The sequence below is a fragment of the Siniperca chuatsi genome, linkage group LG16 (genome assembly GCF_020085105.1).
Source record: "Siniperca chuatsi isolate FFG_IHB_CAS linkage group LG16, ASM2008510v1, whole genome shotgun sequence".
In the NCBI taxonomy this organism is placed as follows: Eukaryota; Metazoa; Chordata; class Actinopteri; order Centrarchiformes; family Sinipercidae; genus Siniperca; species Siniperca chuatsi.
This window is the reverse complement of record NC_058057.1, coordinates 14,116,333-14,133,136: the sequence shown is the minus strand read 5'-3', so window position 1 is coordinate 14,133,136 and position 16,804 is coordinate 14,116,333. Positions and strand designations below refer to the sequence as shown.

General features: G+C 38.1%; 1 protein-coding gene across 6 annotated transcripts in view; it reads left to right on the top strand.

Moving 5' to 3' along the window:
- The window catches only part of si:dkey-71h2.2 (low density lipoprotein receptor adapter protein 1), a 45,087-nt gene extending 30,538 nt beyond the window's left edge, over positions 1–14,549 (top strand). For 2 of the 6 annotated variants that reach the window (XM_044169614.1, XM_044169609.1), the window contains exons 4-9: positions 73–187; positions 660–732; positions 1,150–1,236; positions 4,032–4,159; positions 5,263–5,297; positions 10,570–14,549. In XM_044169614.1, coding sequence (XP_044025549.1) covers positions 73–187; positions 660–732; positions 1,150–1,236; positions 4,032–4,159; positions 5,263–5,297; positions 10,570–10,675 — 544 coding nt within the window. In that variant the 3' untranslated portion in view covers positions 10,676–14,549. Of the gene's footprint in view, positions 1–72; positions 188–659; positions 733–1,149; positions 1,237–4,031; positions 4,160–5,262; positions 5,298–9,664; positions 9,694–9,854; positions 10,547–10,569 lie in introns of those variants that run through there. The other 4 variants (XR_006374960.1, XM_044169612.1, XM_044169613.1 and 1 more) reach the window with 4 other exon arrangements.
- Positions 14,550–16,804: the final 2,255 nt, after the last annotated feature.

The following is a 16,804-nucleotide window of genomic DNA, read 5'->3' as shown; positions in this document are numbered from 1 at the left end:
GCTATGATTGGTTTGCTTATGCATATGCAAAAGGTTGAGTGCAAAAGCAAAGTTATGTCTCTTCTCTTCCAGAATCTCATACTGCACGGCAGATAAAACTCAGGATAAGGTCTTCGCATATGTCTCGCAGTGTCAGTTCAATGAGACGCTGGAGTGCCATGCATTTCTCTGCCAAAAGAAGAAGATTGTAAGTGTGCAACACTTGTGATTTTGTTGTATATACCTCCTATATATGTGTATTTATCTTGATATATATGATATATAGCTGTTGGACTTTAGCAGGTCATGAGGACAGTTTCTAAGGGGTTTCTTTGGGGACTGAGTACATACAGTATACTGAACTCCACTTCAGGCAGCAAGTAGCATAAATGTAGATGGTGTGTGGCTCCATCTTGTGGCAGGCCACCTCACAGTTTACTAGTCTGTACTGTTTACTGTTAATTCAGCCTACTTTGAGAAATCAATAAGAATAGAAATAGTTTAGTTCATTGAAGAAACTGTTAAAATGTTTACATTTAAAAATCTAATTGTCGCAGTAGTTAGTAGTAGCATAAATAATCAGACTACAGATGTTAAAGCAGAACCACCAAATTGAATCACAGCTATTCATATATGTTTTATATTTCATTACTGTGCTATTCTTCCCCCTTTCTCTTCAGGCTCAGGCTGTGACATTAACGGTAGCCCAGGCCTTTAAAGTAGCCCTCGATCTTTGGGAGATTGCTCAGGAAGGTGAGTTTACTGAACAAAGGGAAGGTGACATAGAGACAGTTTAGTGAAAGGTTTTCCTCTTAAACTATTTAGAAAAAGTACGAGTAAGGAAAGGCTGTAATCCATCCAATCTGTGGCAAATCTAACTGGGAATTCTTTGGGTTTTCAAGCCAAGTTGGGAGGACAGTTATTGAATATGTTTTAACAACCAAAGTAACAGAAGGAAAGTGCTTCACATGCTGAGCCACCATCCTGACCTTCACAATCTCCACTGCGCTATATGTGTGAGACACTACTGTACTTCCTGCATGTAAAATTGCCACTAAACTTGAATTTCTAACAGCCAAAGGTTCAAATACTGACACAATTCAAACGTAGATTTTTGAATATAGTTTATTTCAGGTTTAGTTTTGAGAAGGTTTTTTTTTCTGTCCGCAGACAAAAGCAAGAAGGCCAGGACTTGCTGTTCTTGTGCAGCAAGCAACGGGCAGACAGAAACAACAGACACTCGGTGTGTTCCAGCAGGTGAGTTCATTTGATTTTGTCTTCATCCACAGTGTGTCTGCAATGACAAGATGCATGATTTTATTAGTGAAAGGTTGCACAATTGAACTGAACACAGCAGAATGTCTTGCTGAAAATTACTACAAGACAAATGGGTTAATCTTTGTCTTCAGCCTAAAGTGAACAGTGACTTGCATTGTTACCAATTTAAGAAATAGCAATGCACAGTTAAATGAACCTTATGATTCTTTGGGTGATTTGAGGGAAACATTTGATATTTTGGGAAATACGCTTATCTGCTTTCTTGCAGAACTTTAGATAAGAAGATCAAAACCACTCTTATGTCTGTCTGTGAAATATAAAAGTAGAGCCAGAATAGCAGAGTCTGCAAACAGATAGCATGACTCTGTCAAAACTATCCTTCTACCAGCAGCTCTAAAGCTCACTAATTAACATGTTATATCTCGTTTGTTTAATCCATACAAAAAACAAACTGTAAAAACAGCACTTTGGGGCACATGACCCCCCTGTAAGCCCACAATGTGTCGGAAGAGAGCTGCTCGCGCCTCGTCCTCTTCAGTGAGTGAGAGACGGAGAGAGAGATGGAATGAATGAAAACTGATGGATATTAGTTTATGCAAGAGATTCATACAAGTTCACGCCAGAGGGGCGTATTATTCTTTCCTGAGAAATAAAAGTATTTAACATAAAAATGCTCTTGCAGTGTACTTATTATTTTGTTATTTTCATTCTTTAAAAGTCACAAGAATGCAGGACACAAAGTCTCTGTAACTCAGATTTTTATGTCCACTTGTCCACTTTATGTCCACTACAAACATCCACTTGGACTCAAGGATGAACTGATTACAACGTGGTTGTCAAAGGCCAAGGTCGCTATGACCTCACAAAACACGTTTTTGGCCATAACTCAGGAATTGATGCAGTAATTATGACAAACTTTCACACAGATGTTTAATGGGATACAATGAAAAAGTGATGATATTTTTTACCCAAAAGGTCAAAGGTCAACTTTACTGTGACATCATAATGTCCTGGAAAAACACTTTTTTTGACCCAGGAACAGAAGGGAGATTCAGTTGGTCAGACTCTAAATAGGGGACACTTTTGACTCACAGGTCAAAAGTCATTGTGACCTCAAAATAGGTTTTGTTGACTGGGACGACACAATGAGTAAACAATAACTAGCACAGTACAGGCTTTCATCCATCTCGTCCATTCTGCCTTTCACTTCCTGCTTCATTCTGAATTTTGAGCGTCATCGGAATAACGTGACTGAAAGCAGTAGTAGCTAATCGTGATCCTGTGAGTGAGTTTCACTTACAGCTCATAAAGAAGCTTCACATCTAAAAATGCCAGGAGAAAACAAAAGCACCCCATTCTGTATAGCTATACTCTATAAGAATCCATCTTTACATAGTAATTAAGTACATGTGTACCTGTTTAACCAATACATCTATGATAATCCTTCATTAATCAGTTCAACAATGTATGTTCACTGGAATCATCCATATGTGTCATCAGTATAGTGATAACTTCCATTTAGCAAAAAAATACATTTTATAACTTTTATTCAATTCCTTCCAAGTATTACATATATTACACGAGTCTGGACAGACATGGATGTAAACTGCAACTTCACTGGTTGGCGGAGGCACACAACCGCAGGGTGGTAATTCTAGTTTATTGAGCTTTAACTTTGATTGCTGTTCATTTAGCCACAAATATTTAATGTTATAGAGAAATATCTGACACCAAGTTTTCAGAGGCTTTAATATTTATTATTAGGTTTTTGTTGCTGCAGAGGTTAATGTTACAGCTGTAACTGGCCTGGTGACGAGGATAAAGATTATGTAATCTCAACAAACTGTATAAGGCTGGACAGAAAGCAACTGCCTGTCACTGACAGGATTACAATGATCTGATTAGTACTGTAAAAATGACAACTGTAATATGTTGCAGTCACTGAAATGAGACAGTAATTAGTTGCAGAGTAGAGTAAGTACTCGCATCGTCGCAGGACCAAATTCCTCCAGACTTGAGGCCCTTGTTTCTTAATCCTCACAAACCCAACAGTTTCCAGAGAACACGATTAAGTTAATGTTTCTGTAGGCAGTTGCATAATGACTTTAAAATTACCTTTCCAGTCCTAGTGTGCAAACAACAATAAGGTTTTGTAGTTTGACACTACACCCTCTCACACACATTGATGTCAGTCACTTCTCACATACATGGAGGACAAATCACCTAATTATACGCCACTCAGTCATTCAGGGGAGCAGTAGATTTTAAGTACTTTCCAATGGCGGTGACATTTATAGGTCAAAATGTTCTCCACTCCTCAGGGGGTCAAAGGGTCTGCAAAATTAGACTTAATCATCTTTTCAGTTTGTTGTTAGTTAACAGCTGGCTTTTCCAGCTTCTTTCAATTAAAATTTGCTCCACTGCCAGTGGTAGTGGCCCGAGGACAGAAAGAAAATGTGATGTGAAAGCCTCAAGGACCTCAGGAGTAACTTGGCACAGAGACACATGTGAAAGTTTTACAGAGATGATTTAAATTCTGCCTGTTGCAGAGAAAGCTGCATGTACCACATGCTGGAGTTGATGTTTCACTGCAGAGTTAAAGAGACAAAAAATAGCTGATAATTATCTGCTTCTCCCTTCTCTGATCTGTCTGCATGTGCCCCATCCTTTTCCTTTTTTCTGTCTCACCTCCTGTGTCCTCCTTGTTTACTTCTCTCTGCCCTTTCACTCTATTTCCCTGTCCACTTCTCGTCCACACCTGCCATCTCTCTCAGATCCAGAGACACACAAGCCTGTTGGGATGGAGGAGAAGCTCCGGAGGCCATTGTTCTCTGCTTCACTCAGCTCGCCCTCACCTCGTAGTAACCCTACTCGAAGGCGACCAATCAAACATGACTCTTGGGTAGGTCACACAATCTGCCTCCAAATTGCTAATTGGACTGATTGGGACAAAAATAAGTTTTATGGTTAGGTGACAGATAGGGATGCACCAATCCAACTTCTTCTCTCCTGATACTGAATTTCCGAGACAGCAACTCAGGGTACCGATCCAATACCAGTACTGTCTTTTCCCCAAATTTTAACTTTGTGCTAGGTTTTGTAGTATGAATACCAAAGTAGGGGGTTACCTATGTGGAAAGCAAACAAAGCTTTAACCAAACTTAAACCTTGACATATCAGAATTTTGGGACATTTTCATTGAATTCTGAATTTTATTTACGCCAGTAATTACACTAGTAATTTACTGGTTACAAATTGGAGCAGTTGCATGTAGTTGTAAATTATTTTAAATGTTCACGCTGCAGAGTCTCATTAGTCACCACCCTGGTGGTCACTTACAGATTCTTAACACTAGGTGACACCATATTCATTAGAATGTCTTTCCTGCAGACTGATCTCACACAAATGTACCTGTGTTCATTGTGACATATTTTCCCTGACTGGATTTTTCTCTCTTGGGAGAAATTATGCTTTAATGGAGTCAGATCTCATCAGCAACTTGATCTTTAATACTCTCCTCTCTTACTGTTGACTCAGTTGTGCAGTTTCTAATCCGTCCACATTTGTCTCACATTTTACAATTTAAAATTATTTTCATTGTAAATTGGACAGAATTATAATTATTTTGTCACATTTATATATATGTCATAAATCAGAACAATGCAAGGCGATTGAAAATGGTTGGATCACTTGCTTTCCCTAAAAATGTGTGGTATTCCTCGTCCATATGTTTCCATACTTCCGCCTTATGTAAGTCATGCAATATTGCCATATGAATATTGCTTTTCTTGTCACAAAATTTAAAAAAACATCAAAAAAATATGCATTGTGCAGTATTTGATTCTCCAGCTCATTAATTCATTTGTGTGTCACTTGGATAAAATAAGCTATGACAAACAGCTGACTCAGTGAAGAGGCACAGGAGCTTGAAAGCACAGAAGCAGCAGGATTGTAATTTGAAGTCATTTTTGTGTGTATTGATTCATATTGTTTGTGTCCCAACAGGATGTGGAGGATGGACTCGATGATGCATTCTTAAGGTAACCTTGGCATAGGACTGCAAGTCTGCTGAACACTGGGGATATATTCTTTAATGTATAGAAGGAGATGGGATTGTTCATGCTCACAAAAAAAACTTAAATGTCTTCCCAGAAAACTATAGATAAAAACTAGATAACTAAAAATATGTGAAAGCATTTTTATGTTGATTTCAATTCTAAACGGCGATAGATCACCTTTTGAATACTATCGACCAATTTTAGAGGATGACAGTTGCACTGAGTGTGATGGTCAGCTGTCAGTAACCTTTCAGACTCTTTTAAATAAGAAAACCTTCATTTGACACATTGACTGACACAGATTTTTATTGAAATTCGCACACATGGACAGACACACACAGGGACATGCAATAATCTCCTTTTCTCAGGTTATTCTATGCAAAAAGATGACGTTGCATCCATGATAATGACCTGATGTATAAAGTATGCATGAAAGTAGTCCTTTACAGGTTACAGGGGCATATATCATCATTGACTGAGGACGTGTTTAGAATGATCACAGCTTTTAGAAAGATATTATAAGATTCATATTAGCTGTTAGCAGTAGAAAGAAAAAATTAAAAACGCCAATTGACAAAGCTCCTGATAGTTTTCCCAGTGTACTCAGTCTGTTGGTTGGCCTGGAGTGCTTCCTTCTAACTTTACATAACAAACGACTGTTGAAACTGTAGGTGCTGTAAAGCTCTGGTGTCTTATTAAACCAGAACTGAATAAAACGAGGCAGTTAGTCAAGCAGCTGTCAACTCTAATTAAAGGACAATAAATGGCTATTTCAAGTAGTTGGATGTGATTTGATCCACTACCTTGTACAACACTAGTGTTGAAGTAGTTGTAGTTTTTGAACCATGGGTTCCCTCATCTGAAAAGTGATTGTATTGTGAATGGGGATTTGGCTGAAATGTCAAATTAATTTTGTCTGTAGTTACAATGAGCCATGGGACTACAGAAAGAGAATTATAAATTATATATAAATATAAACTCTATACGTTTCTCGCCCTGTTTTAACAATTATATATATTCAATTAAAATTTATTCTAAAGGGAGGAAAAGGAAAACAAATAAACTTCAAAAACTCACAGCACAGTTTCCATTATATTCCATCGTCAAGACAGCCATCTCTATTGTCACATAGAATCTTTTCTAATTTCCTTTTATAGTACTGTACACTAATTAGAGCTCATTCTGTCTTATTTTCTGTAATATGTCTTAGTACATCTGTAATGTTCTTCTGATGTTATCCTGTGTTTGTCGCTGCTTAACAAAACCAGTCTGGTGAAGGTGGATAAGATCTGATAATAATTTTTCAAGCCTCCTTGTTAGAATAGATGTGAACTCTCTATAATCTACATTTAGTACACATATATTGTAGGTCTAAAATAATCACTTTCTTATATGGCCTCAGGCATTTCTGGTTCATTTTAACACCCAATTATAGACCTTAATATTGGTGCTAATTTATCCCTCATCACCTTGTATCATTCGGAGGTGAAGCCCATCCACACCAGGGGAGCTGCATGCTTTCAGTCTTGTACTAGCCAAATTAATTTCTTCAAGCATCACCTCAGCCCTGACACTATTATTTTGGGTTTCTCTAATTGCTGATAGGTGGAGTGAGTGTAAGAACTCATCTATCTGTAAGTCATTGTCTAATTGTGGTTGAGAATACAACTTTTGGTAAAACGTTACCAGGAACTGTTGAAACTAATGTTCAATTTCCTTAGTTTCAGGTTTTTTATATTTTGTAGAGAGAGTTGTCTGCCTGTTGTTTCTTTAATCTATGAGATAATAATTTAAGTAAGACAGATTTAATGTTTGATTTTGTTAGATTCAACAAAATAATTTTACAAAAAAAGAAAAACTAAATAATTTTGCAAAAATCCTCATTATATCCTCTATAATCCATTCCTGAAGGGTTTTTTATTTCAAATTAATTGATATTCCATTATTGATATTGCATTAAATATATATGGTTTATTTCCTAATGAAGGTTTTTAATTGTAGGTATTTCAGTTAGTAGTCATACCTGTAGCATTAGACTGGAGCTAAAGAAGCTCTGATGTTTGTTATGATTGAGAGGTGTAAATGCAGTAGGCCATTCACTTTTTAACGATAATAATAAGCATTTTTTAAAAGCAGTTAATTTGTTTGATTTGATTATATACTATCACTGTATAACAATGCATGCAAATGCATTGCGGCTATTGTAAACTTGTGTTAAACACTAAGCTGATTGACTATAGAAATCATGTGTCACTAGTGAGCAGTTTGAACTCAAGGTCGCTGTGCCACTCTTAAATCATTGCAGACAATAGAAATGACTGTCGCTTCCTCTACTGCCAGCATGATCGCTCACCTCTCCTGACAGAGCTGTCACAGTGACGGAAGCCAGGAAGGGCACTCCACAGTGCATCAGCACTTTGTCACTGAAATATGATTACAATGCAACACTTTATATTTTCTTTGACAGTGTGGCAGTCTGTGAAATTGTAATTGAATGGCTCTGAGATGCCTGCAGAGAGACTAAAATGTGAGTCTCGAAGGGTAAAATGTAAGACTCATAAAGGTGTGATGGAAATAACCCTTATTCTGTCACTGTAACACTGTAATCACATACTATAAGCACACTCTTAGCCAAACTCAAAACCCATCAAAACTCTTTGATAATGTCCCTGCATGCACAATAAACTGTTAGGAATGTAGGCCAAACAGTCCAGTGAGTGTCGGAGCCCTCTGCATGGCTTTTCATTTCCTCATATATCCAGCTGATGTGTGTGCTGCAGTACTGTATTTTCCCTCCATAAAAAGAGAAGAGCAGCAGAGGGATGGTGCCCCGCACATTAAAGAGATCGCAACTCATTAAGTTGTGTTGCCTGCGGCTAATAGATCTGTTTGTTGTGTTGGAGCATGAAACGCTTTGGTTAATGCAAATGAGTAAATGAGAGGCAGAGATTGTATACAGGAGTGTCTATGTGGACGCTGGTTGGGTGTGGAGGGAGATCAGAAGAGGAAGGCAGGTCATTACTGACGCTGTTCTCAGCAGGGATGGGGAAATACTGACCTCAAGCGTGGTGGGTTGTCAAATGGAGGAAGGTGGAACACTTAGAGAAGCGTCTAAATCTGACATCCTAGAGGAAATGCCAAAGGATTTTGGAGTGTTAGAGCAGATCTCCTCTGCAGAGGTCAGCAAGGATGTCAAGCTATGTTGTGGCGGTGCACGAATGGTGGATAAGATCTGTCCTGAAACACAGAAGACTGTGGATCACACTGAGTTGTCATGGCTGTCACACCTCTTTAGTGTTTCATGTGACTCTGGGAGTTCTTTTCGATCAGCAGAGGAGGGTTGTGTTCTTTGTCTATGGGCACCTTTCCAAATGTTCAGGGATCACGCTTTTGACTACGGTGGCCCTGAAAACACAACGCACTGCAAATAGATAAAAACACAAGCAGATGAAGAAAACGCCAATTTGACAACACATGCAGCATTTAGAAAAAATCACTACAAAGTAAACACAACCAAATTCAAAAACATGCTGAGTATATAAACGTGCTGCGCGACTTGCAGTGTTTCTGTATTTAGTTGTGTTTTCTGTTTTTGCAGTGCAGTGCAGTTTTTTGGTTATGAACGGCTGCCATGGTTTGAAAAACGTTTTGGGACCTCTGCTCTAGCCAGTGGTCAAGCATTAGATTTCAGTCTGATCACAAAACAGTACGTCAACGTTTTAGATTCTAAAGATATAATGGGAGCTTGCTTATCTTGTCTACATTTTGTTCCCCGGCCACAGCTGTGAACTGTTTGGTCCTCAACCACTTAGTCCTTTTGAAGAGCATTGTGTTGCTTATAACATAAAATCTTTGAATGGGAATTAGTTGTTGATGCACACATTGGGGAAAAATGTAAGAGGCGTTGTTTTTACCCTTCAGGTTTTGTGTTTGTAGGCCATCTCCAGGCCTCTTGAGCTAACTTTCTGCTTAGTTTTAGCCTCTTCAGAGAGAGTGTGTGTGAATTTAAAGATGTCATTGCGGGTCAGTTTGTTTTAGTAGATATTTATTCAAGTGGAGGCTCAGTGCTTTCAACCAGGGCAACTGATGCTCACAACTATTGACATAAACTTCAGTTCAAATGGATTTAATTAAATGGTTTGATTTATATTTAAGATTTCTTAAATGAATGGTGACCTGGAGTTAAAATGACTATTATGTAACTGCTGGCTAGGTACTAGTTTAACCTCATCTAGGCACCAAGACTCTAAGAGATGGAAGACATTCTGAGTGGTTTAACATATCTTAACCTTTACTGTTGAGTTACGTAGTCATGATTTCATCTGTCTTCTACTGTACCTGGCATGCAGCAACATGGAAGTAGAGGAGATGGACACTGGTAAGTGACGCAACCAGCGTGTTATTTACATGCTTGGTACTGCATGTTGCATGAGGCCTTACATATAGAATACCACTCATTCATGTACAGTGCCATTTTTACACTGAACCAGACTGTCCAGAAATAAGCAAATCATATAATTCAATGGTTCTCATCCTTAGACCCTTTTGTGATGAGCTGACATGCCTTAAGGGAAACAGCTGGCATCTTTGTGACTCCATCTGTACAGGAAAAGTACACATACAAAGCCACATTCAACTTATTTAGCCTGTTGAATACATCTGGAATATAAACAAAGCAGGAGAGATACTGTGGTTGCTGGAAGAGGACTTTCTCTACCTGCAAACTTCAACTATTGATAAGCTATATTTATGGATGTGAGTTGTGGGGGTTTGGTTTGGACTAAATTATTTCTCAAAATGTCTTTTGTCAAAAATTATTGTTTTAATTGTGAAATGGCTAATGTTAATGAACACATATGTAGACATTTATACATTTTAAAATCTTTTTCGAGAAACAGTAATTTAACTATAACTAAATTCAGTATTCAGTCCTAAGGTTATTCATCTCACCAGCTATTATCATGGCTTGCCTTTATTCAGTCAACTGCACATCATAGACATGATAGTCTTGACATTTAATTTTTTCATTAGAAAGGAAATATGAATCAACTTAGGTGTCATCAGTGACACACTCGGTTGCCCTCCCACTCATTCAACGTCATTCCAGTCATTCAAATCAACATCCTCTGCGTGCCCTTGATGCATTTTATCCTTTCTTCTTCTTTCAGTTTTACACCTTTGCATATCCTGTAAACCCTTTTGTTGAAAATAAATATTTACTGCCAATATTACTTTTCTCTCTTGTCTTTGTCAGACTGGCCGAGTCCCGCTCCGAACCCATCTCTGACGATGCAGCTCTGAGTCCCCAGGAGGTCTCCAATGAGAATCTGTTGTCTGTCAGCAACAATGTGTATAAATAACATACACCGGCAATAGCTGCCCAATATAAAGCACTATAGAAATTAGATAGGATCATACCACGACCCCAAGACCAACAAAAAACCCAAAACAGCATACACACAGCAAAACATATCCGGTGCACAACCTGAATCAGAGAGGCTCTGTTTGATATCCTGTGGCTGCTGCAGAGAATGAATACCCTGATATTATAAACTGCTATTTCTGTGAATGCCTGCCAGTCAACACACGCTCCCTTCAGTGTAAACAGCCATTTCCAGCCATCTCCTGCCATATTCAAATTCTCACTAACTGCCAGATGAAAGATGGTGCACACAGTGTGCAACACAGCACTGCAAGGCAAGCAAGAATAGACATATTTCTACTCAATGAATTTTCCTTGGAAGATCATAGGTTGAATAACAAGTATGGAGTCTCCTTTTAATCTAAATTTCTAAAAATACGTTGACACGTGGATTCCACTTGCAAACTCTAATGAAGATTTTCTCAGCATCAGGAAGTCCAAAAGGCTGTCATCTCTTCCTGAAAATGTGAAAGCTCTCTGATCTTGTCATTTGCTTGATGGAGTAACAGCTGCCAGTCTCAGCAGTGTACTGTCTCAGCATTGTACTACAGAGTGTAGTACAGTGTACAAATTTTATAACCAACAAATCATACATAAGCTTAGTTTTTTTTTTGGCCAAACATTCCCAACACAAAGACTGCTTACTCTGTGTATCAAAGACTTTAAACCACATATCTTGGCCTTCTTCAGCAGATGGATTTGCTCAGTTATCATGAAGATGGTTTAGTTTGTTATATAACAGGTGGTTGTGTGGATCGGGTGGGGGCGTGGCATCAAATAATAAAAATAATCAAACAAAATAATAGAAATAAATTATCTGAAGTTACCCATTTTTTAATCCACCTAATATCATGTGACCTAAATTACACACTTAAGTCACTCAGTCAAACCATCACCATGAAAACTGAGCAACTTTATCTGCTGAGGAAGGCCATGAATTGTTGCTGAAAGCTTTGGAAGGTCAAGAATGAAACTTCAAGCTCAAGCTTAGTTTTGCTCTGCAGTGTAAGACATTTACATTTGCTCTTTTCATTCAGCCTCCTTATTGGGGTTAAAGCAATGCATTCAGGGGTACTCCAGTGATTTAGTATTGCACTTTTATAAAGTCGGGGGGGCACAAAAAAGAAGATTAAAAAATAAAAGTAACAGAGGCCAATATATCCTCACCTGTATTCCCTAGTATGGGCCAAGCTCCAAAAACACTGGATCCTACATTTCCCATAATGCAACTCGATAGTGTCTTTTATTAGACCCTACCTGCCTGGTAAACAGGTTTGTATTTAGAACTCCACACTCCCAGTTTGTAAGGCAGAGGTTAAAACTTTTAAATCTCCAAGTCAAAATAACCCTGATGACATCACTATGACATCATCAGGGTTATTTTTTCTGACTTTGCAGCACTCCCTCCAGAGCCACAGAAGACAACTGTTTTCACAGGCTCAGTAGTACTAATCATTACAAGAAAACTGACCTTGATGTGTAGAATCGATGGAGTGCCCCTTTAAGGTAAACACATTTTTATCTTTAAAAACAAATCTGGAATCCATTACAAAAAAACACACAAGAAAACCTTACTATTGTGAGAAATGTGGATGATTCAGTAATCAAAACGAATAACCCATTGATAACCCTTGTGCTTGATTGCTTTATGTTATCAATATCAGTAGGATGTTTCTAAAGAGATTGTGTTTGCAATGTAAAGAAACCACTATCTTCATCACTCAACACAATAGCAAGCTTTTCTCTTGCAGAAACAGGCTGACATTCCTGTAACAATCAATTTCAATGCTGTCTTACTTGAATATGGCTTATGTAACCAAAATGACTATTTTACATTCTGTCGTTCCTCATTCAGTCAGCTGCCACTGTACATAAAGATGATGTTACTGTTAGCGATAGCGATGATGTAAGGTTATGGACAACTGTATGGCAAGGCTAAACTGTTACAGTAAAGAAACTTATTTCCATATGCTGTATTTTTTCAATGTCAAAGCTGTGTAATTTATGTATGCATATTGTATCATTATAAATGAAGTTGGATGAATAGAATCAGGGCTTCACATAGGTTGTTTAAAAAAATTATCACTCTTGTTGAGATGTGAATGTGTAGATGCTTTTATGTTTTGCATTAGGTTAGACGATTTGTACAAATGTAATCGTATGTGGTTTTTATTACTGCGGGAATTGCTTTATTTTTCCAAAATAGCCATTAGTAACCTGCGTACAGTATACATTTATAAAATCCCAAAAATATTATTCTTTTCTCAATTCAGTAATCACCTGTTACATTGATTGACACAGTTCACATTTTCCTCGCTTAACTGCAATCTGTGCCACAAAACATGTCCTTCGTCCCAAATTTATTATAGACGAATTTCTGCTCTGCTCAGACTGCAAATTATTTTTATCCACTGCTCAGATGACGTTCACTGTCAAGATGATATTATATTGTGCCCCAGTCTGGCCGAAGTGGTCCTTCTCTCTGTATTCATGGCATCATGACTGAGAATAATTGTGGCGGCGGGAGGTAGCGGGGGCTCTGTGTTGTTGTCATGACACCCGCTGCCGAATAATTGGAAGGCTTATCAAGTTACGCCATGAAGCTTGATTGCATTGTTTCGTTCCTGACTGGCTGAAATACCAACTCCACTGCGTATTTTAAAGAAAGCTCTATACTGTTTGGATATCATAAATAGCCTCCAGCATGTCTGTGGGTGATCTTTTGAGCCGTGTTTGCATTTTATTGACTGTGAAGGTCAAGGTCAGTGCACTGTCAAAATGCAGTGTTGTCATTTTTGCCTTACCTTTCTCTCCAACATTTTTCCTCACGAGTAGAAGTGATTTTTACAACATTTTCTCACCTTTTCCGCTCCGTCATTGACTGACCGATTGATTCATGTGTGGATGCTTCAGTCTCTGCTGATTCAGAGCTATTGAGTGATATTTGGAGATGGGCTGTTGTCCAGAAGCTCTCAGACTCAGAATTGGTTTTCAATAATGAGTTTTGAAGCACATTTACTCATAAGAATAAACGGTGGAGTTCTGCACAGCGTCACCACAATCTGCATTATTATCCAGTGCAGAGACCTGTAAGGGGCGCTATTAGATATTACACTTGGATATAGTCTTCACAAAGTCTTTGCCCTTTTTGATTGATTTTCAAGCAAACAAAAAGCAGTGTAATATAATTTGATTTTGCAGCCAAACCCTCTGGATCCTTATTTAGATTGATCAATCCCTGTATAAATTACATTATGGCTCAAATCGATTTGCTGGACTGCACAGGCTCCTAACAGTTTTCTTACATGTAGCCAGTATACTGTATACCACACACTGATGTGATCAGATTCCCATCAAATCTTGAATGGATGCGGTTCTTTGGCTCAGCCGAGAATTTTCCATGCAGGAGGGGGGGACCGACCTGCACTTGGAGGTATAACATGCCAATTTGAGTCCGGAGTGCACTGAATATAAATCAGCCTGTGAAGGATTGAGGCCAGAAAACATTTGAGTCTTGTAAAAATGAGAAAGCTCTTCAACTGGAAAAGGGGAGAATTTTCAGATAAGCTATTGTTACCCAAATTAACCACTGACGTTTACAGTATCGGTTTACTTTTCAAAGAAGGTGCTTATTTTCTATCTATGCAATTAGTGGGTTTCCAACAGTGTTGTGATATTAAGATAATCGCAATTTGTGTATAAACAACAAGCAGTTGTCCTAAACTGTGAAAAAAGTTTTACAGAATTTGGAAAAACTGTTATGGTTTGTTACATATGTATACATAATAAAAGGACTTTGTACAAAAATGTAATTGCACTCAACTGTAATTTTTATTATAGAATATAGAAGCAAACTTGCAGAAGCCTGTGTTTTGTTAAACTCAAAGCTTCTTCTGTCATACACAGTTTAACTACAAATATACAGTTTGGTCTTCAGCAGTGTCAGATAATATGATTGCAATGTAGCAAATCAGTTTTATTCCAGCATGCTAACATTTGCACCTTGAGGACAGCTTGTGGGTAGAAGTACATTCCCTAACCAAAGCAATTAAATTTCAGGTACAGTTAATATTTGCATAGCTGCTTGTTAGAAAGCTTTATCATAACTGCCAAACCTAAAAGTAAGAATGAACAAAAAATCACAAAAAGTGCTTTATTTATGTTGCACCTGGAACGCTTCACAGAAAAGTTGTCACGGGTTCAGAAAAGGGCTTCTCCCATACATACTTCTGGTATAAAACCCAATCTAATCAAATGCGTGTGTGTTTCTGTGAGATGGCAGTGCTATCTGTGAGTGTTTGTTTAATCTGATGACTGTTTATATAGGTATGCAAAGATCATTTTAATTTCTAAGGACATGGATGCTGCATCATGGCAGGGTGCCTTCAATCTCGCTATCAGACTGTGCAGCACCAACAGGGGGAGGGGACACAAACACCTCTGTGGGATCACACAAGGTTTCACACGATTTAGGGATACAGAAGCTTAGGCAGCAGACTGTCGCTGGATGGGTGTAAATACAAATGGCTAATCAAACAAACAAACTATTCATATAAAATGTTGAATACATTATTTATTTCACATTTATCAACCCGTCCACTTTTATCAGCCTGTTGGGAGGAAGACGGTGCATTGGAACCTCAGCAGCCCTCTGACCTTAAAAGCTTGGTTTCTAATCCAGGACTATCCAGAAAACTCGATGTAACCACCCTGTCTTGAATCAGAAACCTTTGACTGTGGATGAACAAAGACTCTGTGGAATGTGGGGCCTGTCTTCAGGAAGGAGATCAGCCTGCAGTGAGCACCAAAGAAAAGCTGTAGCTGCACTTTTTCAGAGAACTCACTGGAGACATGTGCTGCATTGATAACCACAGCTGCTTGCGTACTGTTTGTGTGTGCTGAGGAGTTACATTTGTGCGGTGACAACAATATACAAGTTTAGGTTTTAAAAAGATATTGGCTTTGTTTTGATCAGTATACTAGACTGACTGGAGGTGCTGAGTCAGTGACAAAAGCCTGTCTGCTTCTCTCCACTTCAACTGCTCTCCTTGCTAATCTTTGACAGATCTGAGCTCACTGCAGAGTACCTGCATGTCATGTCGGCAGAGTCTGCGGCAGCCAGTCAGATCATGTTCTACTGAACAAATTGTAGTGTAATTTACAATATGTTTTGTGAGGTGCTGTAATGATGAAATTAATAAGAATACATGTAAGAATAATAGATAGGATGACTACACATTTGAAAGCAGCGCTGTCACTTTTTAGTGTCCTGAGCAGCGACCCAAACCACCTCTGGCCCTAGACATTATGTTTAGGTTATATAAGGTGGAAAAATCAAAACAATGAAGAAGAAAAAATATTATTCTCCTAACATATTCCCAACTATTCTGACAAAATACCTTTTATAAGGTTTTCACTAGATTCTAATTCAGGAATTCTTGTTTAACTTTGTGGCAATATTTTCATTACCGATGCCTAATTTGTCCATGGTGTCTGTGATCTGCGGATGAACAGCTCTTTTAGCATTCATAACTGTGTAATTAATTGCTAATTGCCATTTAACACAATTTTGAAATGGTTAATTAGCTACTGATATGCTGTTTCACACTGCCCTAATGGCTTAATGTTGTGTAATGGTTGTACTGTTTGACTTGACAGTCTACTGAGACAGGCTTATGGAGGTCACATATGCTAAGTTTTAACTTCTGCAACTGAGAAAGTAGTAAATGGAGGGCAATAACCTGCAAGTACTGTAATTATTCTCCTTTATGAATGTGCATGTTATTTAGTACATAGCAGTGAACCATATGATGTCTAGTTTCTGCTATTTGTATGACATATTTGCAGTGTAAAAGTGCTATGAAACATTTTTCATGTACAACAGGAAAAGGATAAATGCCTGCATTTCTAAAATAGGATTTTAGGACACGCAGTAGCAGCAGTTTCTAACTACAACAAACCTTTTTACCTCTGAAAAGGTTAGTGACAGTGTACCATAGAGACTAAACATAGCCAGTAATTGTTCTTTAATGAATTTCAAAAGATATGCATTTTGACTTCTATTTGA